At 33.7% G+C, this 27,921-nt stretch overlaps 1 protein-coding gene across 1 annotated transcript in view; it reads right to left on the bottom strand.

Annotated features, from left to right (window-relative positions):
- The window catches only part of ABCA12 (ATP binding cassette subfamily A member 12), a 164,405-nt gene that overhangs the window by 58,884 nt on the left and 77,600 nt on the right, over positions 1-27,921 (bottom strand). Inside the window, exons 8-19 of the mRNA XM_006906757.1 lie at positions 27,149-27,261; positions 21,584-21,656; positions 18,313-18,431; positions 17,160-17,266; positions 11,247-11,503; positions 11,042-11,154; positions 9,692-9,816; positions 7,852-8,025; positions 4,505-4,669; positions 3,953-4,163; positions 2,808-2,947; positions 966-1,085 (exon numbers count right to left, since the gene is read on the bottom strand). Of these exons, the coding sequence (XP_006906819.1) occupies positions 966-1,085; positions 2,808-2,947; positions 3,953-4,163; positions 4,505-4,669; positions 7,852-8,025; positions 9,692-9,816; positions 11,042-11,154; positions 11,247-11,503; positions 17,160-17,266; positions 18,313-18,431; positions 21,584-21,656; positions 27,149-27,261 (1,717 nt within the window). The remainder of the gene's footprint in view (positions 1-965; positions 1,086-2,807; positions 2,948-3,952; positions 4,164-4,504; positions 4,670-7,851; positions 8,026-9,691; positions 9,817-11,041; positions 11,155-11,246; positions 11,504-17,159; positions 17,267-18,312; positions 18,432-21,583; positions 21,657-27,148; positions 27,262-27,921) is intronic.

The following is a 27,921-nucleotide window of genomic DNA, read 5'->3' as shown; positions in this document are numbered from 1 at the left end:
TTATTAATTAAATGTATTCAATATCTACTTTAGAAATTTATTATATTATTTATCATAAAAATCAGGTTGTAATTATAACTATGCACTAATTATTAGCCAAAACAAAAATTGAATAAAATATCTTTTGGGTATAATTTTTCTGACAAGGTTGTATGATACAAATTCTTCATTCTATGTTTAATTTCTTGAGCATGATTACAAAAAAGGGCATTTTTATTTTCCAAAATATCTTAGGGCTCCATCAATTTTCCAAGGACCTCTCTCAATTCTTTGATAGGCAAGCCATTCTCTCTCAAAGCTCCTTGTCATTTTTGACATCATCGCTGTCAATTTTCTCTCCCTTAGTTGAAAACTGATCTAACTCTGCTGTTTAACCTTTAATTACCAATAACTCTGTTTGTGATTGGAACATTTTCCCCATAATATTATTATGGGGAGAAATTATGCATCTTTTACAAAAATAGCAAATTATACTTTTCTACCAGGTGCATTATATTTGAGGTGCATTGTCAAATCTTTAACTTAGAGTGTCATATGTTTTGACTGAAGAACTTTACTAATTTTACATTCTTATCTAGAATATTAGTATTTTAGGAATTTTGCACCTATTAAAATAGTAAAGTATTTAAAGTAGAGAAATAAATGAAGAAGCATATTTTAAGTAGCTTTTTATAACATTTTATTTTTGGACAAGAGACACCACTAGTTCTGTCTCAAGATCAACTTGTAAAATGTTTTTTCCCTGAATTACAAACAGAGGAGTTGCAATGCAAGAGGTGAGGACGATTATGAACGTGAGTGACAGATCTGTTATCTTGTCTCAGACTCACTCTCTGAAGGAGAGGCAATTTTAATCTGTTGAATATAGATTCTAAGTTCCTATCTGCCTATTCCTATAATAAAGGTGATTAAGATCTCAAAGAATGATAGTTTGTATGAAGGAGAATGACAGAACCATCTCCTACCTGGAGCATTGGAATCGTCTGGTTTAACAGGTGGAAGGAATTCATGAAAAGTGGTGATTGATTCATCCACTCTTGAGATTTTTCTCTTAATTCCGCCAGCTGCCTCAGCGTTACATTAGACTTAAAGACAAAAGAAAGAAAGAAAGAAAAAATGCATCTGGTTTATTAGTATTTTTTTTGCTATATTTCAAAAATGTATCTTAAGGTTGTTTTGTGACATAACTTTTAGAAATACTTCTAAAAGGTAAAACATGTTGTCAAAACTTTTTAAATGAAAGCTTTTCAAGCTCAAGGTCACTTATAAAAATTCTAGAAAATTTAGGTTTTGCTTAATGTCCAGCAAGAAATTATAGCCCAGATGAAAGCATGTCTTCTGGAGTTCTCACAAGTTATTTATTTTACCACTGACACTCAACTTTACTGTTAAAGAAACATCCTAGTTCAAGAATATAAGAAGAAGGATACTCTCATATATTGCTGGTGGAAATAGCGGCGTTAAACAGCCTTTTTTGGAAAGCAATCTGACAACAGTCATTAAAATAAAATACGATATTCTTCAATTCCTAATCTTGAACATTCAGCTCACTGGAATAAAAATGGTATTATCTAAAGTCATATGCACAAGAATATTTGTTGCCACATTGTTTACATTATCAAAAACCAAAAGCAAACACTGGAAATAAAATGAATATTCAACAATTGAGGACTAGCTGTGTAAATTTTATGGTATGAAAAAATCTCAATCTTCAAAATGCATGAATTAGACTCTACCTATTGAATTGTAAGAATTTTCACAATGTATTGTTGTGCGAGTTAAGCAATACATAAAAACGTATTATAATGTAACCTAATTTTAACAGTGTAAACAAACTCTCCATATGAATGTACATATAGTTTAATAATTTATAAAGGATGAGAGCAATGTGCATAAATTATAGAAAGGCATCTCTATGAATGCTAACATTAGTTTATATAGAAGGAAGAGTACAATAAAGAAGGGACAAAAAGAGGAGGCGAGAGTCAAATGAAAAGGAAAGAAAAAAAAAGACTGCGCTTAGAAAATAAGTGTGGAATGACTTCATTTTTGCAAAATTATGTAGAAGCGTGTAGTCAATCAAGCAATAAAGCAAATAATAAAACAAAGAACATTCTAGAAATCAGTGATGACCTCATGTCTATCTTTATAAACAACTTAAAATAATGTTATATTTACAGAAACTATAGTTTAATGATAAAGTAATGGTAAAGCCGAGATTTTTTTTCACTTTCATTCTATCATTAGAAAAGTATTAAGTTTATAATTTGAATCATTAAAGCCATTTTTAAAAATGAGAGGGAAATGATATTATAGTTAAATGAGGTAGATGAAAAGTTAGTTATTATTAATAATGTTACCTTTCTCAACATCTATCTCTTATATAAAATGTTAAATTGTACAACCAAATATGAAGTCTAGAACCTGTAATTTAGGAATTGTTTTTGTTAAATTATATAATGCTCTAGTATAATTTTTTTCTAGTGCCATTATTTTTACATACTTCGAAAGTTAGACAAGAGTTATAAAAAGATTTTTGGAGATAAATTGAAAACTCTGAAGTCTTGCTTAAATAAATCTAATTCTCAAGCATCAACATGGTTCATTCTCTTCAAAGGGCACCACCCAATCTACATTGTTTACACATATACAGGGTAGAAGTGGAGAATGATTAACAGTTCAGAAAGCTAAGGTTAATAGTAGGTAAGATATAAAGAAATTTGAGTCAGCTAGAGTAAATCTGGAAGTTGGCTACTTTAAAAACCATCTTAATATGCAAGATAGAAACTTCGATTTATAAGTCAAACCTTTTCCATTATTGCCTTTGTGACTGGAGTATAAGGTGCATACAAAATTTTTCCCAACAACATAGGTTTCAAGAAAGCCCAAATCACAGGTCCAGCAGGCATATTAATGATGTCTTTATAAAGGGAGAAGCAAAATGGTGCTAGAAAAAAAGTATAATAAAACATTTTAGTATATATTTTGAATCTATTTCCTGATGGTAAATTGACACAGATTATTGTTATCACACCCCAAAATATATGCCTTGGCATTGTTAACAGATGTGAGGCTTCTGATATCAGTTAGAAAGCATAGTAACAAATCTTTTTTAGATATAAACGTTTAACCCAATAAACTAGCCCATAACAAGTGATGCATTTTGCCAAGAGGAGTTAGAAAGGTTGAAAATCACATTTCAAAATTGCTTCCAACAGATCCACCTCACCAACACTTAATTAAAAAAAAAAATATATATATATATACACACACACACACACACACTACTAGGAAAGTACCAGATACATAAGAGCTGTTCAATAAATGTTTGTTGACAGAATAAAAAAGATGAATAAATGAGTCAATCCAATCACTACGCTAAACCTGCATATAATATTTGGAAGAGCTTAGTTGGTTGTGTTTTACATCTCAAAGTTTATAGCTCAGGTAAACTGCATTGATGTGCCACTAAACCTTTACAGTTCTGCTGCATTTATGAAACTCTTCTATGTTGATACAAATTTATAGTTCTAGAAAGGGGAAAAAAATGACCTGAGCAGATTTAAGGCCTGTTTTTGTATTATCAATTGGCAAGGAAGATGCAGTCATGATTTACAGATTCTTAGTGCTGCAGTTAAGAGACTAGACTTTGCAGCAAACTGCATGGGCTCAAACCACGGCTCTCATATTTTCAAGGTAGGTGATTCCTTAACTTCTTTGTGTCTCTTTTCTCCTTACTAAGATAGAGATATAGTCGTGCACATCTCATAGGGTTGTTGTGAAGAGTGAATGAGTGAATATACGTAGCATTCTTGATGGTTGGTAAGTACTGTATAATTGTTTTCTATTTTTATACTTGGAGAAGATTAACACTTCATTTATTATAAAAGGCTAACATTAGTAGACAGTGTTAGGAGGTAACATCACCATGCTGATTTTGAAGTATACTCACTGGTATGTGTGGGAATTCCATATTTTGCAGCAATTTGCTTTTTACTTAATTTATAAGTCAAAAAATCCTTGGTGTGGTTGCCTTTTTGCCTTTGGGAAGAGGGCAGCAATGCAGTTAAGTATTCAGTGGTAATTCCCTGGGAACACAATGCTTGGGAGATGGTACTAAATGATCCTTGGGGTGAGTTCATCCGGTTGCTTCTGTACATTGCCTGTAAAATAAAAATCCACAATTTATAATTGTAATAACTATGTATGGTATCAGGTGGGTATGAGACTAATTGGAGGATCACTTAGTAAATTATATAAATGTCTAACCACTATGCTGTACATCTGAAATTCATATAAAATAATATTGAATGTCAATTATAATTGAAAAAAAATGAATTAAATACAGTTTTTTAAATCCACAATTTATGTTGCCAGATTAGAAGAGTTTTCCTGTATGAATTTTTTAAACTTACTTTATTTGTAACATAATGTATTATAACTAATCTCACGTAAAAGGCAATATGACAAAAGGGATTTTCTAACAAGAATGTTACTTTTCTACCTGTGTTAATGGAACACTTCTGGGCAGATGGATTTGTTTCAGAGATCTCATTTTGTCAAGCAGTGGACGAGAGCCAGAAGCCAGCTGATTGAGAATTCCTTTTAGCCTTATGAAGAGTTCTATCATCTTTTCTACTGGCTTTTGATCTTCCCTAGGGAAAAACACCTAACAGAAACAGAATAAAAATAAATGATTTATGTGGAGAAAGTAGAACCTTCACACACTGTTGGTGAAAATATTAAAAGGGACAACCATTTTGAAAAACATTTTGAAAGTTTATTAAATGGTTAAACATAAATATACCACATAACCCAGCAATTCCTTTCCTAAGTATTTACCTGAGAGAAAAGAAAACATGTCCACTCAAAGCTTTGTATGGGAATGTCCATAGCAGCATTATTCGCAATAGCCAACAAGTGAAACAATACAAATAAACTAATAAACTAAATATATATCCTTAAACTGGAAGGTTATTTGGCAATAAAAAAAAAAATCAAATACTGACACATATTTCAAAATGTATGAAACTCAAAAACATTATACTAAGTGAAAAAAGCCGGACACAAAGAGCACATATTGCATGATTCAATTTGTATAAAAGGTCTAAAGAATGCAAATTTATTGAGACAGAAAGTAGATTAAAAGTTGATTGAGCTAGAGGTCAGAATGAGAAGTGACTGCAAATAGACACAGATTTTTGGGAGCAATTTATGGAAATGTTCCAATATTGGATTGTGGAAATATTAATGCGATTCTATACATTTACTAAAAAAAAGCATTGAATTGTACACTTAAAATGAGTGAATTTTATGGCATATAAATTATATCTCAATAAAGTCACCAAAAATAAATTATTTTAAAAGTCAAAAAGGCAAATAGTAATTACATAATTCTTCATGTATACTATTGCTCAAACCCATGTAACATGCTCCTTAAAAGCAGAAAGGCTCTGTCAAAAAGCTTACAGGCTTAATCATAAGCCCATTATGCTTTTCCGTTGCAGAAAAAAAAAAACATTGAAAATATTTTAAAATAATTTTATTCTCTTATTTATTTATTCATTCAACAAATATTAATTAAATGCCTGCTATATTCCCAGCACATCTTCTCTCCACTAAAGGGGCTTTGGTCTAATAGGAAGAACAGATATCAAGCAAGTCAACAAACTAAAGGCTGGGTAATATGAGGAGGTTGGTGTGAGTTTAGCTAAGAAATCAAAGGAGGTCTTTCCAAGATGGAATTCCAAAAGAGAGAAAGAATAAACCACAGAAAGAATAAGGAGAGGAAAATTATAGACAGAGGGGGAAAAATGTGAGGTCCATTAGGAAGGAAAGCTCTTGGCATGTGCAAGGAAGAAATAACCAGCATTATAAGCACAAGATTCAGTCAGAAAGATGTCATGCAGACATAGCCGCCTCCATAGCGCAGCAGCTAATTGCAATCAGATTTTTTCTAAATTAAAATCAACATTCTGTTTTTTCTTCCAGCTCTGCCAAAATTCTAGGCATTCCTATGTTGATATGAAATAAATTGACTAATGAAGAGAATATTTTTCATTATTATTGTTTGAGATACGTAAAAGAATTAGGTCTTCGGCTTGTCAAATGTACGTGTTTAATTACTAGACTCGACAGAAAATATTTGATTTGATATATGCTCTGCAGAAGCATTACAAAACAAGACTTAAATTTTTAGATGAACAAAATTAATACTATCATTTAATATACACTTTATTTTTTTATTTTTGTTTTATTATTTGTGTCTATAGCACCTGGTCTTCCTATGTGGTCTCCCATCCAAGTACTAACCAGGCCAGACCCTGCTTAGCTTCCAAGAACAGACATCGGGCTTGTTCCAAGACCATGGATTATGGTTCCACTGGGACATGAATCCAGGACCTTCTGCATATAAAGATGTACTAACCGCTACACTATGAACCACATCCTCATATACACTTTAGATTATAATTTATGTGAAACAACTGTCTGTTTAGTTAATGGGTATTCTCTGAGTTCCTCTATGGGCCAGGCACTGTTGATATTTGAGATGTTTCAGTGAACAAAGAGGACCTAGGAACTTATATTCTAATAGAGGCAGACAGAAAATAAATAATAATAATGGATATTAGATAAAAGATATAGTATTAATCTGGAAGGGCAATAGAAAACAAATAGAGCAAGAAAAGTTTTGAGAGTACTGTATGTGAAGTTGGTTGCATCTTAAATAGGATGGTCAGAGTAGGCCTTGTTGAGATCAATGATGAATAAAGACAAATAGCCCTGTAAACCATGTGAAGGGTGCCTCAACTTATGGTGCCCTGGACCCAGGGAGTAGCCAAGTAGGAAATGGAATTTTAGAAATGGAGAGAGGTTGTGCAGATCCTGGAGAATTTGAGGGTTTACTTGAATAAAATAGGGAGCCACTGGAAGGTGTTAAGCAGAGGGGTGCTATAAAATTACTCAGTTTTAAAAGGATCACTCTGGCTGCTTAGGGATGGTAGGGTGGAGAGGGGGCAAGTGTGGAGGTAGGGAGGTGAGTTAAGAAACTATTATAGAAATATAAGTGTTGGATGATGACGACTCAGGAAAGAATTATTTATAAGTAGTCCTAAAATATTTTTATCCCCTTTGCTGTTTCAACAATATAAGTCTGCCGTGCTGCTTTTAGTTTTTCTTACTAAAAGGGAAAGACATTTTTTCAGTTCTTTTTCAATAACATGTAAATATTTTTGACTTACAATAGACATGAGTGAACATAAAGCCTAATTTCCCTATATTTATATTTTTCTTTCAGTTTTTTTTTTTATTAACTAAGTAATGATAAAGCATCTACTTATTGCAAGACGGAGTTATTGCTGGCTTAATAAGCCCTAATTATGACCATTTGTTTTGTTTTACTGGATAACTAATGGTAGCCTCTATCTAAATTGATGAGGAAACACAAAAGCTCTTTGAAAACACACCAAAAACCCTTATTCTTTTACTAGAAAAAAAAAAAAACTTCATTCAAATCTTTATTTTTATACTACCAAATTAATGCTTGTTCACTGTAAAAAAATTATAACATTTGTACTTCATACTTTAGTATAGTATGTATTAAATTTAATTTCTGGAGTTGGATGCACAAACAGAGTTAATGAGGCCATAATATTAATTTTCTCATCTATAAATGTGCAAATTTGCAATATATGATCTCTAAGGTCCTTTATTTAGCTCTAAAATAAAACTATAATTCCAAAAGCTATACCAATAGATCTCATTCCTTATAGTATCAGAGGGCATCTATGTGTAATCAAATAATTTTATACTAAAGTATAAATATAAAATATTTCATCAGCAGTAACTTGCCTTGTATGTGAAGTTGTAAAGGTCTAAATAGTGTAGAAGAGTCAGTCCAATGAGATAAGACTGACGAGATCTCTCTGGAAGAGGCAGGCTGCAGAATTCCTTCATGGCATCTTCCAGTTCGAGATTGGTCATATTAGCATCACAAGAATGCAACCAGAACACACGAGAAATAATCTGCAAGTTGGAAGAAGAAAAGTATTTTAGTTGTGAATCCTCTGAGAGTCATCTGTCCATTTTGAGAGATTTTTCTTATATATTCTTAGACTTCATTTAAAAAATATAACATTATCTTCAAAATAAAATACCTTTTTAATTCAAAGCATTAATTACTATCAATAAAATTAGAGAGAGCCATAGTTCACTGGAAAGCTTAAGAAATAAGATGGGAAAAGAGATCAAAAGGCATTTACAATGATTCCCAGATTTCTTGCTTGAATGACTGGATAAATGATGGTACCAAGGAAGATAACTGGTTCAGAGTAATTTTGGAGAAAATACTAGTTTAAGACCTATGCTGCATTTAAAATTTAACCTTACTTTATTCAAATTGCATTTCATTTTTATAATTGTTCAAAATTATACTCTCGTACAATAAACTCTTGGGTCTAGAAATGAAAGGCAAAGAAAAAATTCCCAGAATCATGCAATAATGTGAAGCGACCACCCTGGACAGTAATGCTTGCATAAAAAGTAAGGTGTGAATATGGGAAGTAAGATGTCATCTCTATTGCCACCGAAATAAAGAGAAAAGTTTAAGAAAAGTAAGATTGTAGAAACTTTTCTCTCTTTCCTTTTGAAGGTAATAAGAATGTATGCTCTCCATTTACAGGGTTTAATTTATTCAAATGAACCTGTTCTTTAGAAGCCAAAAACATGATTGCTGAAATTAAGTTTTAGTATCAAGTGAGCAAAAGGTGAGATCAAAGGGAAAAGGTGAATGACTATTATTTTCTAGGTCAAGAGGAAAAAAATGAAGGCAAAGCAGTCTTGATTCTTGAGGGAACCAATTAACATGACATAAGTAAATATAAATATTGGACAAAGGCAGTCTTAAAGCCTTTAAAAAAAACATTATCCAATATCAGAGAATGGCTGGGCTTTGCTGAGAAATGACACACACTGTCACTTGTAAATTTTGAATGGATGAGGGCTTAAGCTCTGCAGCTCTTTTGGAAAATTTCTATGACACTTGCAGACAAAGGACTTTAAAAAGGGATAAAAGATAAGACATTCCAAGTGAAAAACCCTATTATCAACCTATAAGGAAAAAATATTATTCATTTTCAGACCAAAAATGTTTAATACACCCACAAATTATCCAGAGTTCCCTTGATCATACCTATTGTATATACTGTGTCTTGTCTTGGGACTTTTAAAAAGTGAAAAAGGATTAAAAATGAGTATTTTTATTTTAGTTTCAGCAAATTGCACATAGTCTCTCTGTATCCCCACCCTAGTTAGTTTTCTGAAATTTTACTTTAATATCATCATAATAGAATGTGCAAATTGACTTCAGATGATGTGATTGTGATAGCGAATATAAAGAACTAATGACACTTCTTAAGAAAATTACCTGGGGGTAAAGAAAAGGAGAGGATAAAGGAAGCAAGAAGGAGAAGGAAGTCTTGAGGAAAAGGAACAGACGGTGATAATATTCTTTCTTCGGGACTTTTCTTCAATCTTCACTTAAGAATCAGGCCTCTAATTTTATCACTTCTGTGGAAAATTCACCAGATTTGCATTCAACTACTCAGCATTTTATTGATAAGGGCTCAATAAATACTAAATGCTTTTCAGACTTATAAAAACTGGATGTAAGTACAAAAACATTCCACCCCACCTCAGCTCTGTTATCAGGGATAGGAATGGCCAGCAAATTGTCAATACTCCTATTGGACATTCCTGTCATTCTCCTCAGTTCTTCTTTCAGCTCTTCGACATTTTTAAACATTTCTATTAACTGACCTGCAAGAAAAACAAAACAAAACAAAACACCAATGTTAGTTGCAATGTAATTTTTTTTTTAGTTGTACTAACACAGAGAAACCTTCTGGACTAAAGCATATATTCAACATGCATGCTTTATGTCAAGAACAGATGTAGCCCAGTTTTGGAAAACTTGGCATCTTAAAGATGTATTTCTACTTGATTTAGACTTGTTCTTATTATGATATCATTAACCCAGGTAACAGATTGCTCTGTGTTATAAATTTTCCTTAGATGACTAAAACTCAAGGTTCATTCAAAGAAAATACAGTTTCCTCACAGACTCAGATCAAATAATGCACTAACTATATATCTCTTCATTTGATTTATAACATCACACAAGTTCAAAATGTTTTTTACCTCAGATCATATAATATTGTCAACATAGGGCAAGGTTTGCTAAATCCACAACATAATGCCACAGGGCATTTTTCTTTAATTTTGCCCAGCTCATTACAGTTTATATATGGTTTTTATAATCATTACCTCACTTTTAAATAGAATGTTTAATATCAAACTCTTTAAGGACTGTGATTATAATTATTGCATATCTAGGTCATTTAATGCATAATATTTTGACTTTATTTTGGCAGATGGCAATCTCCATTCTGCAAAATGCCTTTTGATTTCCTCACGAAGTATCCCTCATGCAAATACACTTTATTTTTGGACTTAGTGCCCTTCCAATTTTGTGGCTGCCTGTTGTCCAAAATTCTGAATGCTTTTCTTTTCAGTATTGAGGTATTATGCAAAGAAGAAACGTATTGCGTGATGCCTCATGCTCAGAATACTAATAGAAGGTTCTGAATTGAAATTTCTATAGAGAGCAGTGCATCTTTTATTCTTTTTTATTTTTTAAATCTTATTATTCTCATGGAAGTAAATAAAATTTTGTACTAGCTCATGCAACCGACTGTCTAATCTACTTTAATATATCAGAGAAACAAAAGGTAAATGGCATAACTAGTTAAATTTTTGAAGATCTTTTTGCTGTGAAATCAAATTTCCCTGCTTTATTTCTGCTAGCTTTCTGTGCTTTTACTTTAGACAAGTAACCATATTTGAAAGCTTTAGGTTTTTGATATGTGAGAGCAAATACAAAGCAAGTTTTGTTGGAAACTTCAAAAAAGCCTTTCTTAAATGGCAGCATGTGAATCACATGCATTCTAATAAGACAGCATTTAAAATATGGATGGGGACACACCTGGTTTTCCAGAAGTATCTGCACTGTTATTGACATGCAGCATGGTTTCTATGGCTGGCATTAATCGCGTGATATTTTCCAAATAATTCATTTGCAATGCCTGTTCTAGGAACCTGGAATGAAACAGAAGAGACGAAATTGTACTAGACATTTTAATAATTTGAGAAGGGATTTCACCAAGGAAGAAGACAATGGAAAAACTTACCAATCCACATTTAAATTAATTTTGACTGGATCCCCAGTAAGCAAATCCCTCAGTTTTTGAGATATAACACTGTCATGGTATAGGATGCTGGTTGCTATCTCGGTGCCAAGCTCTGCTGCTTCGAGGAGTTGCACATGGAATGCACTCTCTTCACACAGGTTCTCGAAGTTCATATTAGAGAGCTGGCACATTTTCTCTACTGAATTGAAAGTTTCAGATTCACAAAGAAGTTCAGTCAAATTTCGAAGCTGAGACACCTTTCCAGAAAGAAGAAAGAGTGGGAAATGGATTGTTACATCATTCTAAATATTTAGTCGATTATAAGCAACCAAAATTGATTTACTCCAAAAATTTTTGCGTAGGTGTTAAGTCAGTTGGAATTAGGCAACAGTTTTACCACAAAGCTCTATTTTCTGTCATGTGAGTCTATCATTCTCTTAAGAATTTTACAAGTCTATGGCCGTGTAAACAAACACAATCCCATCTGATTTTGGAAGCTAAGCAGGGTCAGGCCTGGTTAGTACTTGGATGGGAGACCACGTAAGAACACCAGGTGCTGTAGGTGTAAAAATAGTAATAATAATAATAAGGGATTGTAACCTCACAAGGTCCTCGCAATCTGTGAGGTCAACCAAGTTTAAAAGATGTAGTTTTGTTTTATTCCATTTAAATCACAAATTCTTAAATGAGTGTTATATTTTAGTTTATATTTTAAATCATGTGTAAGGGCAGATAGCAAAGTACATTTGTTTTGAACTTTAAAAAATTCTTCCTCACACCCCTTAGGATGCCTACTATCAAAACTAAACAAAAACAAAAACAAAAAAAAAACAGAAAATAATAGGTATTGGCAAGGATATAGAAAATTAGAACCCTTGTGCATTGTTGGTAGAATGTAAAGTGATATAGCCACTAAGGAAAACACTATGGTGGTTTCTCAAAAAATTAAAAATGGGATCCCCATAAAATCTAACAATTCCTCTTCTGTGTATATACCCCAAAGTATTGGAAGTTGAATTTTGAACAGATATTTATACTCATGTTTATAGCAGCATTACTCACAATAGCGAAGAGGTGGAAGCAACCCAAAGGTCCATTGACAAATGAATGAATAAATGCAATGTGGTATATACAAACAATGGGATATTATTCAATGTTAAAAAGGAAAGAAATTCTGACACATGCTACAACATGGGTGAGCTTTGAGGACATTATGCTAAGTAAGCCAATCACAAAAGAAAAATAAATACAGGATGATTCTACTGGTAGAAGGACTTAGAGTAGTGAAATTCATAGCGACAGAAAGTAGAATTGTGATTGCCAAGGAATAGAAGAAGAGAAGGATAGGGAGTTGTTGTTAGTGGGTATAGGGTTTCAGATGTGCAAGATTAAAAGAGTCCTGGAGATTGGTTGCACAATGACATGGGAGTGTTTAACAAGACTGAACTATGGAGTTAAAAATGGTTAAGGTGGTAAATTTTATGTGTATTTTACCCCAATCAAAAAAATTAATTGACAAGAAAAAGCCTTTTTTAAACTGCAGCCTGAGAATCACACACATTTTAATAAGGCTGCCTTTAAAATACGGACAGAAATACACCTAGATTTTCAGAAGCATATATACTGTTACTGACATTACCTTCTACCCTCTTTCTTATTGAGGGAAACTAGGTGCTTTTGTTCTATGGAAGTGCTTTAAAGGAGCTTAAAATCCCACACCCAATGGAAAAGGAGAAGAATGGAAATTAACTAACTTCTGTCCTGTCACTAATACTCTCTGTGCTTCACTATGCTCTGTGTAATTTGAGGATATATCCTCAAGTCATACTTTCTGGGGGAAAATTATGCCTCTGGGAAAGCCAGCTCAGTTGTGCTTGGAAGCTACCCACAGCTATTTCTTTTAAGAAGTCGAATAATTTTGAGCAGCATTTAAAAAAAGCAAATATATGTGCCATTCATTGCAGCTCAGTTTCTAATCAGAAGTTGTGTTTTGACAGAAATGAATTATTTTATAATGCAGGCAAATGTTTGGAATATTTCTTTTCACATCAAATGGGAAAGACACACAGATGTGTCTTTGATGAGAGGTTTATAGTTACTGCATGCAGGCAGAAGCAATTAAACACCAATCACCTTAGATAACAAATATTATTGGCCTATTTTCCACTATATTTAATATTATAATTGACTTTTGGCTTTGAGCTATCTAAAAATGGTCTCATATGTATTAAAATTCTACTTCCTAGTCTTAATGCTATGAGAAATTTTCCATTATGTAATAGATCCAATCATTTTACCAGCTGTAACTACATGTTTGCCACCCTATTACCTCCTTTGATTTTCCAAATACTAGATATGATTAAACTTCTAATGAATGAAGCCAAACCTCTCGTTATACCCTCCAGTGAGGATATAGAAAAGGATAAATACTGGTAGCCCAATATATTTGTTTTCATTGAGCATTTTACTCAGTAGAGACCAAAGTATAGTTTTGAATTGCAAGTTTGGCATATATGTATGAGAAACCAGTAAAAGTTTATATAGGATAATCTCAGCTTGGTCAAATAAAAATTATAGAAGATGAAATGGAAATCTAGCCATGCTGCTAAAGTAGATTTGGTTCGCTGAAATAAAAATTTAATTCAAGGTCTTTAATGTAGACTGCACGGTGGGACACATCCACCAATAAGCAACTCGATGGTCATTTAGCATTTGTCATTATTTACCACTGTTTTCTAAAAGCAAAACATGCATTAAACTTCTTAAACATTATGGATTATTAATAATCAACATAAGTTTAGAGAATTATAATTCTCTCTTCCAAAGTATGTGTCAAGTCTAGGTTTCAGGTTTGTCAGAGCTTTATATAGAGAGAGTCTCTCTCTCTTTATCACGACCCTGGTCCACATAGTAAAAGTTCAGGCCTAAACTCGAACAATGATCCATAACTAATTCCACATCCAGCTGCAACTGAATTCCTCAGTGCTGTGGTCCCCAAATGCACCTGAATCAGAATTGTAAGTGACATGATGGTATACACTTCAAAATGTCATAGGCATAAAAATTATAAAAGAGCAACACTCCTCCCTGGGCTCTTGGTAGGGGAAAGGAGACTATTTAAAAATTTAAAGGTGTTACAATAAAAATATTGTGTTATATGTATTTCTGCCCACTATGGGGAATATCCACTTTATGTATAGTTCCCCAATCAGGAACTTATTCCTCTCACCAAAGAGATTGGAAAGAAAAAGGGATAAAATAAACGATGAAGGGAGGAGAAAACACAAAAGTTCAAGAGTAGAATGTTAGGACTGGAACAGAGGGGTGGGAACAGAGGAAGTCACCAATAAACAACAGGCATGTGGCATTTTGGAAGGTCTAAACCTTCTTAGAAATACCATGAATAGAGTTTTGGAATGGGTGGGCCCTAACTGACTCTTACAATCAGGATACTAATTACCAGGGATGGCAAAGCAGAGGAGTAAAAGCATTGCTTATTGTAAAACTCCAGAAGTTTGTCTTCACTCTTTCAGTGATATATACTGAACATTTTCTACGTGTCAGACTCTATGCCAGGTGCTGAGGATACAGCAGTAAAGAGACAGACTTAGCGGTGTGCTGTTCCTCATGGAGCCTATAGTCTTAGAATGAAAGGGTCTGTCAATTGTAAATAACAGCCCTGCTTGTTATAAACGATAATAGGTTTTCTACCCATGGGGAAAAAAAATTGTAGTTTATTTCCACCTCTGCAGCTTTTAGAAATTTTTTCACGACATAACCCTCATGGGAACAGTATATTAAAAATGTGGATGCTATCTTAAATTATTCTTAGGTCTGTTCCCACTCCATTATTGCAAATGATGAAGAATGCATTGCTTCCGTGTCCCTAGTGTGTACTGTATGCTCTGCCCAGTTGCTTCGCCAGTTGAGAACTACAATGAGTAACTGCCCAGGTAACCCGATCACGTCTCCAGGGCTCTACTTTAACACTCTCATTTGTTCTTACATTCAAAAGTCAGGTCTTAAGCTCCTACTATGTGACAGAGGCTTCAGAGATGCAGAAGGCATAATTTCATCTGAGTTTATACTCTAGCGAAGGAAATCAACTCTATGTATATAACAAATTATAATGCTAAGTAATAAGTTGCAAAAGCCAGGAATCTCACTATCATCAGGGACTCTTTCTTATGCCTCACACCCCACGGGCTGCTATTTCATGTTAACTCAAATTCTTACAATACTCTTGAAACTGCCTCTTCTTTCTATTCTCTGCCATTGACATAGTGCAGGGTCTTGCTTTTTGCTTAGGTTACTGCAAATATCACCTATTTGGCTTTCTTCCAGTTTATCCTCTATGATTCTCCCAGAGAGATCTCTTTCTAAAATGCAAATGTCACCTTCCTCAAATTCACAACTTTAAGATTAGATTCAAATTCTTTGACTAAGCATAAAGAGGCCTTTGGGATCTGGGCCCCATCCCTACAGCCCCATTCTTGCCTCTCTCATAAGCAGCTTATGCTCCAGCTGGACACATGACTCCAGGTAACCTATATCTGTGCATCAGGTTCATACCTTTTCTTATAAATGTAGGTTTCTATGTCTGGAATGTGGGATTGTAAACAAATCTTACACAGGCCTGCAAACTCAGTATAAACATTATCTTCTCCATAAATATTTTTCTCTTTACCTCCATCCCCTGCAATCTGAGTTAGACATTCTACCTCCACACACAGAATCCTGCCCTTCCAACACTTTTCTCACTATAATTATGGATCTGCTTTTCCATCTCCACTGGATTGATTATAAACATTTTGGGGTTACATATTATATCTTTTAAGAAATATATTAGTATTATGAGAGCACAGATGATGGATGGAATGAAAGTATGGATAAATAAATGCGCACAAAGTCATTAGCCTGGCTGGGGAAAAGGAAGAAAGATGATACTCTAATATTATAGGAGTGACATTTAAACTCGTCCTTGAAGGATGAGTAGGAATTTTATAGATGAATGCATAATCTCCTTCTCATTTGCACAAACAAATTAAGATAGTGCTAAATTAAGTACATTTGAAATTTTGATTTGTGTAGAAGACTAAGACTGAAAGGTAAGTAATCCAACTAGCATATTTATTTATAATATACATGGACATGTGTTTTGGATGCCTGCTTAATTATGCCATGTTGACTATATAACAAGTCATCTTGCTTGCTCTGAATAAACCAGTTCTAATTTTACTTTATCCCTGGCTACATAACTCAAATTAAACTGCTGTTCTTACTAGAAAAGCTGCTTTCAAAATTTAATAGGGTTATTTAAGAAATGAAATGAATTTCATCATAACCTGCATACTACATGCATGAGCTAAACAAAGAATAAGACAAACATGAACCAATTCAAATTACAGAGCTCTAAATTTTTTGTTTCATTTTTTTCTCTTTCTTTAATATAAATTATTAGTTTCTGCTTCTGATGGCAATAATAAAACTAAGGTTAGTCAACTTCTGAGATTTTTTATACACTGAAATCTAAAACATCAGCTTTTGGAAATAAAATTTTACAGTTTTAAAAATTAAGGTCATCGCCAATTAGAAATAATATTATGAATGCTTTTTCAAATCATGAAGCTTAATGAGCTAACTATATTATTAATCATTCCTTTATGTATATGTATAGTGTAATTAGGCTCTTATGGGTCATTTCATGCAGAGTTATCCACCGATTAAAAATAAAATACCATTACATAACACCAGAACACTTTTGTCACCCTTTTCTATCATAAATACCAAGTCAAAATAGAACCAGTGTTTATGAAGACACAGGTTTAAAACTTAAACTAAGAGCCATCTTGCCAGAGTACTACAGGAAGTGTTGAAGTTTTGTTGTTGTTTTTTTTTCCTTTCAAGGCTTACTTTTGATTTCAGCACTTCGGGAAGTGAAGAGAAGTAATCCTCATAGGAACCATTTTGAAGAAAAAAATTTTTAAATCGAATCGTGGACTGCAGGAGTCTTAAATTTTCTGTAAAGGAGGGAAGAAAAGTTACCTTCTGTGAATTGCAAGGTCATTTAGAAAACCCATTTGAAAGATACCTTTATCCTAATTTATTACTACATTTTTTCTTAGATAATAGCCTAGTTCAACCTAAATATAAGAAGAGTGAAAATTTAACCTTTCCTTGAACCATGGAAACTATAGAGTTCATTATTTTTAAAATATTCATAGATATTCTGCTTAGAGACAAAAATGTTTCTAGCAAAGGTGTTAAACAGTTTTGGCTCTTTGCAAATGGGATATGCTTTTATTTATGACTTTTGGATATACTATTAAGTTGAAGCATTTGGGGGAGAATAGTTTGTATAATCACTGTGACACAAACATGCCCTTGCAACCTTAATTCATGCCTGCTAAACGGAGACCATGTTTAATTATTTGTTGTACTATTTGCTTGCCATTAAGTGTCGAAAAATGATTTTGGTGTAAGAAAAGAGAATGCACATCTATAAAATGTGAGAAAATATTTTATCTTTAAGAAAAAGAAAAGAAACATCTGATTAAATGCAATCTTCATGGTTGCCCATGTAGGCAGAAAATTGAAAATAAAGTATGTAAGTGTAGGGAGTAAAAATAGTCTGCAACAAAAACTCCTTTGTTTATGTAATTTACATCTGCTTTTCGAAGTCTGTATTCTCATTCTTTATTTTTTGACAACTAAGATTATTAAGGGCATAGAAAATGTCATGTAGGGTTGTGTGAACCCCTAATGTCTCTGGACCTTTGGAAAGTTTTCCAGGTGGCAGTTAGGACATTATCCATTATTTGGCCATTATACATTAAGGTTTATCCAGGTAGCCAGGTGGTACTAGCAGCAGCAAGAGAAGTAATAATATAATAATATGATTACATATTCCCTTCTTATATCAAACCACCAAACTGAAACTGATACATATGGAAAGTAAGACTTTTAAATTTTCTTTCTTTTTTAAGCAAATATCTTAAAAGACTTATTACTTTAGAAGAGAATTAGAAACCATGAGCAGCGTTTTAACTATTAAGAAGAGTATTACCTTGTGATCCCTTGGCCAAATTGTCAGTGACATTTCTTATACATGCCAAGTAAGGAATATAAGGACTATCTGTTGATATATTTAAGAGGGCATCTTCAAAGTTTTCCAGTATTAGGAGCCTATAGAATTAGAAAAGAATATGTAAATTAAGTCACATAAAAATAAAGCAAAGCCATTTTTGCTGAGATCGTTTGAGTTCCTAGTTGTTTGCATGGGTTGGCTTTAGTCTTGAAACACTAGAGTGGGACATCTTTCATCATCCAGGCCAGCTGCACAATGGCAGCATGATGCTGGGGTCGCTGAGTACTTATGTTTTCCATGGGAGTTATAGTTATACTTAATTTAATATCTAATCATAAGTGATATTAAGATCATTTTTCAGCACATTTATGTAAAGGAAAAAAATCACTGGGAAAATTGTGCCTGATAAAATACAGAATTCCCAGTTAAATTTGAATTTCAGGTAAACAATAAATAAGTTTTTTGTATAAGTACATCCTGTGAGTCTTGCATATTTTTCTTTTCCCGTCTTTTATTTTCTTTTCCTCTATTTCTGGCAAACTCCCTCTGGGCTTCAGTTTCTTCTGTTATCAAATGAGAGGTAGGTGGATGATCTTCTAGATCCTCTACACCTATAACATTCTCTAAGTAAATTTAAATGTATTTCACTGTGATTAAAAAGAAATAATGACATCCAATTTAACACTGTAAGATTCTTTTTAAAAAACAACCAATTCAGTGTTCCCAAATTAACCACTTCATGGTTTCTTTTTAAATTGACAAGCATGTGAGGACATAGCCTAAGATTTTTTGAGGCATACATATGTGAGTTAAAAAATGTGTGTGTGTTTTGCATGCCCTGTCACATCAACTGTAAGGCCATTTCTCTATTTTCTAACTTCTTCCTTTAATGTCTACTATTGAATTTTATTATTGTAGACATAGAATAAATGTCAATGGCTGATTTGGGGACCATCTACTTTGAATCAAACTGTACAATACACAAATTAACTAGTTTTGTCAGATATTTAACTTAGATTTTCAAATGCTAATAGAAGAGAGTTATCTTGGCCTGGCTGTTGAACACATAGGAAAGTGTTTACATTAACATTTAAAAAGTCCCAGGGTGTTTCAGTGTGGGCTAGCTATACTAGGTCCTTGAGGAACTTCAAAAAGAAAGCAAAAATCTACGTCAAGAAGTCTCTAACTTGGCAGTCGGGACAGCTAATTGGTTGGATGGCTGATCCTTATTTAAACACGGTTCATAGCTTCATAATAAAAAAAATAGCTACAATTCCCAAACCATCTTGCTTTTGCTGAGGCATTTCTTTGACCAGAGACTCTCTTCCCAATATCGCCTTTCTCTTATGTTTGTTTGTCTTCCTCTCTGTCATAGTTATTATAGCGTAGAGCCATTTCCATCTTGGGACAGTGCTCAATAGCAAAATATTGGACTAACCTTTCAGATAGAGTGGCATGAGAGATTCTCATGATAAAATTTCAAGCATTTTAGGCTAGAAATGTCCTTGAAATATCATCTAAGCCATTCTTAGTTTCATACAGAACATTCTTGAGATTGGATTTAATATACCCCTCCCCCCCAAATTAAGATTCCATATCTATATGCCACTGTTTTGGCATGAACATCCAATTATTCCTTCGAAGTGTTTAATTTATGTATTTATATATATATATAATTGTACCTATTGCCAAAGAATGTTTACAATAAAAGGTGAGGTAATGGATGTGTGCATGCATGAGTGTGCACAGATGCACACACACACACACAAATAATAAAAAGGATAACCTTAGAACAGAAATAATGAGGAGGGAGAAGGCTATGAGTGGAAATATTTTTGAGCAAATTTCTTTAGAAAATTCTGGACCAAAGATTTTTTTTTTATCTTATGCCAAATATTATCACTTTGTGCTAATTTTAAAGTGGAGATGGAAAGGAGTCCCAAGATAAGAAATCTCTTAGTTTTATCAATCTCAACAAGAACCATCTTTAAAGCATTGAATTCTTCCTAATAAACTGTCAGCTAGTTGTCAGCAACTAACTAGCTTGCTGTGGAATTTGCAGGTCTGAAGCACTACTATTATCGACGCTATAGATGCCCCAAGGTTCTGATAAAGATACCTGCCTTCAGCAATAAGCATCCAGTTATCTCAATTTAAAGGTTTTCTTTTCTTTCTTTCTTTTTAAGTTATTTTTGAAGGCTATGCAGGGAATGTGTTTAAAAGAGCTGGCAACTTGGAAGACCAACTTCAGGCTAGGAGGAAAAGTCCTAAGGCTGCTCCATTGCTCTGGAAGTAGCACCTAATTCAGTCACCTTAGAGCAGAAAAACGGTGGGAGCAGAAATAGGAGGAGGTTGTTTATAAAAGGATTTTGCCTAGAATTACCCAGAGTTGGAGAACTTCTCATTAAGTAATAGAAAGTTTATAAGCAGCTGCACAGACTCTACTGTAGACAAAGAAACGAATGGCTGAAAATAAGTTCTTCTATTGGTTTTATTTGTACAAATTTCCATTAGCATAAAAATGTATCCTTTGGGACTAAAGTCAAAGAATTTCAATTTATCAGGTCTAAATGACCTTTATATAACAGATTATCTAGTCTCTAAATTTGCCTTGAATTATAGGAGTTTATTTCAATTCACCTCTACAGATGACAGCTTGCATTGCTACTTGCATTGCCTGTGATAATTACTTCAGTTACTATAGGGAACTCCCTACATTAATGGTCCTTAGAAGCCAAAATCACTACAGTCATTTCCACTGCCTGTTTCTGGGATGACATATTTACATGCTCCAATAAGAGTCCAAATTAAACTACCTATAAACAATTTTGCTACCTGAATACTACTGAAACAAATTTCTACATTATCTCAACTGGTCATAAGAAATACTTTAATTTTTAAAAACCTAAATAAATAGTAATGTGAAAAATTGCAGACTTCTAGATTTTTCATGACGAAAGATCTTAAAAGAGATGGAAATTAGGCCTCCAGTTAGATTTTCCTCATAGACACCAGGTAATCAATCCAGGCAGGACATATTGGATCTAGTTATGCAATTTTAGAATGGAAAAAGAGATGCTAATAAGTTTCAACTTTACTACAATTCAACTATGTCCTTTGGTAAGTCAATAGTTGATTTTTCTATTTCATGGTCTTACACACTTAAATGTCTATGAATTGTTTTGATTGTTTCAGCCAAGTTACCTATCACTTTAGAAACAAACCAACAAATCAACAGAGAAAGACTTACTGTGCAGCCAGGCTGCTTGGGGAAAGCAACCGTCCATCTTCACGCCACATATGTGTTGTATTATCAGAGCCACCTGAAGTAATAACATTTATATAGGTAAATATTTAACATGCTTGCTTAAAGGATTTATTTTTCTTAGCAGAAATCATTCCAGGTCAAAATTAATAGGGAGAAAATGCAGATAAACTGCAGAATTTTTCTCCAAAGGATTTCACAAGTGAGGTCTAGAAATATTTAGGATATTTACAGGGAGTAGGTGCCTACTGATCGACATAAACCCATTGGTCAAGTACATGCATTTCTAACAAATTTTTTCTTTGTTCACCAGATCATTACATTATTTTATGCTAAGATCTGTATGCTACATTATTTTATCCTGACCTGTATGCTACTTTATTTTATCTTAAGACCTGTATGCATAGATAACTCTCGAATATTATAACGCAGATTGACTACTGTGCAACTTGTTAATCAAATGAAGCCAATTTCAGTCATAGATCACTGCATTTTCTTTGCCTTCAGTTGTATAGAATTTAGGAACATCTGCCATCGCTAATCCATAGTTTTCATCTTTCAAAAAGCAGCCACTGATTTCAATTGAATGCAGCTGTGAATGCAAATTGGCTCATTTTAACAGAACAGTTTTGAGCGGTCTCAAATACTATGAAGGTCTGGAGTGTGGAAGGTCATCACTAAGTTGAGTCTAATGGAAACCATATGTGGAGATCCAAATCAACACTGAGAATTGCCCCTAGAAGTTAAATAGGTTGCTGATTCAGCTTGCCGCTTAACATTGTATCATTAAAGAGTAAATGTGCAACAGCATTCACATGAAAAATCGAAAATGAAAATACCTTAAATGGCTACTGCATAAATAAAAACATCATAAATCCAATGCTTTTATTCAACCCCTTTAGGAAACAGTATCACTTATTTCAGTTTTCTCTTCAGACACTACTTATTCTTATAAATAATCCAGTACATTTCAGTGCTGTCATTGTTAACATTGACCTAATCTCTTTCAATGGGAAATTTTATTACCAGCATTAAAGCTCTCCCTTTATCTCTAGTTACTGTGTCTTAAAAGCTTCTAAAAACATCCTAGCACAAAACTATGCACTGATCTATACTTTCTGGTGCTGATCATTTAGTATATTTAAATTAGCATGTATGTAAAGAGCATCACAGAATTATCTATCTCCACATCAGTCATGTTTGAACAACGTTTGCACAATCCCTAGTAACTGGCAGAGTGGCTTTTCAGTTTTCCTGTGCTCCACTCAAGGTGCAGCTAAATATTGCTCTAATGATAGCAATGAATCACTGAGTTAAAGGATCAAGAACAAAGATGTGCAGAATAGATAAGCCTAATTAATAATGGCAATATTGATTATTTATTAAATTATCTATAAATAACAGAATTATTTATAGAATTATCCATATATAGAATTATCAAGAATAGGATTCTGTTGTGATTTATGCTTTTGCAGTGTAAAAGTATATAAAATCATTTTTCTAAGACCAAATCTTGCTCATTTTGAACTTCTAAGTGATACCAAGCAAGTTCAATAGCATTTACATAATATATTGTACGGAGTTTCTCTTCCTCATCAAGTTATTAAGACGAGTAACTAATAGAAATTAACTTTGTGCATATCAATGACAGACTTGATCCTAAATGTTAATAGGAACTTTTCCCTCTTGCTACTTTTCCTTCTGGACTATAAAATATATTGGAAGAAATACTGTACTAAACAGACTTTAATGAAGTGAGAAATATCACAGACCTTTAAAAAGTGAGATTTTACTTTTTTAAATTTATAGAATTAGGTATATTTAAAAATGGTGCCCATAAACCTAGAAAGAAATCTAGCGCACAGATAACCTCTTCTCGCCAGGATGGCTTTCTAGTTAAAGATGTAATTTCATGTAATTTACTACTTTGCAAAAGAGCAAACTTCAACGAATCACTAAGGTAATCTTTGCTCTCAAAACTCAATGTTTGTAAATGGAAATGCTAAATATTAAACTGTAAAGCAGGGATTCTTGCTGAGGCAGAGCTGAGAAGTAGATTTCTTAAGACAGGAAGTTAGCAGACAACCATCTTTCCCTGCATTTATTACCATCTCCATGTTTCCATGATTGCTGAGGAGGCTCCTAAAAAAAGCTTGAAGTGTGTTCATAATGGAGGTTGAATCAGAAGTCGACATGGGGTGGGGGAGGTTGTAGAAATCAGAGTGTGAGGAGGAACTTGGGGATGGCCATGGAAAAATGTATCATGTGGGAAGGAATCTGGCATGATGAGCCAGACTCCACTGGTGGCTGAAAGTGCAGCCATCCTGGGTTTGGTGGTGGCAGGCTCTTGCATGAGATATCCTGGAAGCAAGTGTGCATGTGTCCCAGAGAGTAAATATGAGTGAGTTCATCTAGCAAACAGCTTAAGGGACCTGGATTTGGGCATAGACAGGCCCAGGATTTAACCTCTGTATACTTGCTGGATCTATAACATAGGCAAAATGCCTACTCTCCCTTTGCCTATTATTGAGTGAATGATCTATAAATAACAGAATTATTTATAGAATTATCCATATATAGAATTATCAAGAATAGGATTCTGTTGTGATTTATGCTTTTGCAGTGTAAAAGTATATAAAATCATTTTTCTAAGACCAAATCTTGCTCATTTTGAACTTCTAAGTGATACCAAGCAAGTTCAATAGCATTTACATAATATATTGTACGGAGTTTCTCTTCCTCATCAAGTTATTAAGACGAGTAACTAATAGAAATTAACTTTGTGCATATCAATGACAGACTTGATCCTAAATGTTAATAGGAACTTTTCCCTCTTGCTACTTTTCCTTCTGGACTATAAAATATATTGGAAGAAATACTGTACTAAACAGACTTTAATGAAGTGAGAAATATCACAGACCTTTAAAAAGTGAGATTTTACTTTTTTAAATTTATAGAATTAGGTATATTTAAAAATGGTGCCCATAAACCTAGAAAGAAATCTAGCGCACAGATAACCTCTTCTCGCCAGGATGGCTTTCTAGTTAAAGATGTAATTTCATGTAATTTACTACTTTGCAAAAGAGCAAACTTCAACGAATCACTAAGGTAATCTTTGCTCTCAAAACTCAATGTTTGTAAATGGAAATGCTAAATATTAAACTGTAAAGCAGGGATTCTTGCTGAGGCAGAGCTGAGAAGTAGATTTCTTAAGACAGGAAGTTAGCAGACAACCATCTTTCCCTGCATTTATTACCATCTCCATGTTTCCATGATTGCTGAGGAGGCTCCTAAAAAAAGCTTGAAGTGTGTTCATAATGGAGGTTGAATCAGAAGTCGACATGGGGTGGGGGAGGTTGTAGAAATCAGAGTGTGAGGAGGAACTTGGGGATGGCCATGGAAAAATGTATCATGTGGGAAGGAATCTGGCATGATGAGCCAGACTCCACTGGTGGCTGAAAGTGCAGCCATCCTGGGTTTGGTGGTGGCAGGCTCTTGCATGAGATATCCTGGAAGCAAGTGTGCATGTGTCCCAGAGAGTAAATATGAGTGAGTTCATCTAGCAAACAGCTTAAGGGACCTGGATTTGGGCATAGACAGGCCCAGGATTTAACCTCTGTATACTTGCTGGATCTATAACATAGGCAAAATGCCTACTCTCCCTTTGCCTCAGTTTCTTTGTCTATAAAATGGAATAATAACTATACTTCATAGGATTGTTTGGATGATAAAAGGGATTTAAGATAACAAAGCACTTATCAGTGACATAAAAATTACTACCTTTTTTTACTTCCTTGAACAAGTGGTGCGAGACTTTCAAAGCCATCTCAATCCTGTCCTATATTAGAAAGGACTCGAGCATCTCTGCTATGAGATACTACTCACTTCAGCTTAATCGAATGTAAAGCCAAGAGAGAAAATGTGTCCACTTCACAAATACTGCTCAATGTCACCAATGCTAAGCAGATGTTGGCCTGGGTAATGTGGCAGAAGGCTGTGCTTGGGGCTAGAGACCACGTGCTGTTGAATGAGTCACTGGTTCAGCCTTTAATGACAAGTTTGGGTTTACTGAAGGATTTCCGGAAATACCTACAAGGATTTTTCAGGGGCCACAAAATTTCTACCCAAAGTATGTAGGAACTTGGGGTTATAATTTTTAGGAATTGACATTAATGTTATTCCATTGATTTACTCAGACTAATGAAGTTGCAAGGGTAGGAAATTGAAAAAAAGAAACAAATATAAACACATCAAATTTTCAAACAAAAACATATTTCGTTGATGTATTTCCTTGCCATCTTGACCATCCAATGACATGTTTTAATACATGCCCAAATCATTAACATATTCATAGGCATTAGACTTGGCCATTGTTAAATATTAAAAAACTGAGTTATATTGTTCACCAGGAGAAATGTGTTGTGCCTCAGTTAATAAGAAGTTCTGCTTACTTCTCTGGCTTCTAAAGCACTGATAAGCTTTTGTCATTTGTAAAAATATTTTTAACTTTATCCTTTTACTTGTATAATTACAAGGTGTGAGTCTGAAGATGAAAAGAAAAAGAATAATAAGGAAAAACTTGAATTTAACAACAATCTTGAAAGCTAGTCCTTAATTCTGTAATTGTAGATATAAAAAATACTCTAGACTACCAGAAATTAGTATCCAAGAGTATTCTACCCTCTTCAGTGAGAATTCTTTAAAGCCTTTCCAAACCTGCTTTTCATATGGAAACTAATGGCTTAAGACCTTAAAATGAACGATCAGCTTGTGATCTGATGCTCTCAGGATACTTATTTGCAATCCAAAAGTAAAGTCTACGTATTTAAAAGCTGACAAATTCAGTGGGACAAGCCTAATTCTAGACTCATGCAGGAAAGGTAAATGGTAACCAAACATTTTACTCAGGGAATAGAGATTTCTTCCTTAGAGCCCCAAATCTCTCTCTGTATGTGTCTCTGTGCAGATATTTTGTATTTCCATGTGTGTGGTATATGATGCCATTCTGCATATGCAAACGTAATATTTTCTGACTTACTAGCAACATGCTATAGCTTGTCTTACTGGGATTGACAATAGATTTATACTGATCTATTCATGTTGATATCCTTCATGCATTTTCAAGATGGCTGGTCGAGGGGTACGTTTTTACTGATAAAAGATTCATTCTGATTAAAAAAACTAAAATTTGGAAACAAGGGCAAAAAATACAGCAATTCAGTATAGGCTTTTGTTCCACATAGTACTGGTAGAAATTTTTGTTGAGGTTTACCCCAATACTTATTTTCTATACCAAGTATGAACAGAGTTTTACAAGCTAAGAGAGATTATTTCACCTAAATAAAACCCGTAGAAAGTCACAGCCTCTTTTCCATCCATTTCTCTCTTTCTCCACACTTCGATTAGCTAGATGTCCAAATTTCGTCATAACATATGTCCTCAATGAAGAATAATACCATCCATAAATGATTACTTTGGTTGCACTCTATTTATATTTTTTAGTGGGCTTTGTGACACAGAATTGAATACAGTACGATGGAAATATGATACCTTGAGCTGGGGAGTTCAGTGTGTACAGCAGATGTTTAACAGATTTATGAAGAGTTCTGAAACCTTCATTAGTTGTGACACGTGGGTAAACCTTCTGCACCGCCAGCAGCGCACTAGAGTTGAAAAACAATTAAACCAGATTGCATTTCAAGGTTTGTAGACAGAAACAAAAGGTTATTCGAGGAGAAAATATCTACAATCTAGGAAATTATTCTTATAATATAAAAAGACGAGATGCTACGTTCATTGTTTAATTACTTGTTTGTCTGTTCATCCACAAAAATCTCAACAAAATGTTCATGAATCACGCAGAGTGCTTCATGTACCAGGACTCTAAAGCCTTGGGACTCAAAGGCCTTAAAGTAAGGGAGTAGAGTTTACATCAGTTGTATTAAGACTTAAAAATAAGTGGTTAGGAAAAGCAACTTCCAATGAAAAGATACCAATTTTTTTTTAATTAAAGGGAAAATTAAATTTTGGATATATTTATTAAAAATCAAGCCCAGATAAAAGACCCAGTTTCAGGAATAATTATTATTTAAGCATTTGATAAATATTTACCTTTCGCTAAACAAATGGTAATGTTTTTGGAAAAAAAAAAAAAGGAGCTTGCCCTAATTAAAGACTGCATTCTATCCTTTAAGTGGCCCACAGGCACTACTCCAGGGGTAGCTCAAAATTAATATCCAGACTAACTGGCACTGTCTTCCCAGGATTATTATGTTACCAGTAAGATGAGCAGTCTGCGTTGGAGATGGACAGTCAGCAAACTC

The sequence above is a fragment of the Pteropus alecto genome, unplaced genomic scaffold, assembly GCF_000325575.1.
Source record: "Pteropus alecto unplaced genomic scaffold, ASM32557v1 scaffold110, whole genome shotgun sequence".
In the NCBI taxonomy this organism is placed as follows: Eukaryota; Metazoa; Chordata; class Mammalia; order Chiroptera; family Pteropodidae; genus Pteropus; species Pteropus alecto.
This window is presented reverse-complemented; position numbering and strand designations above follow the sequence as displayed.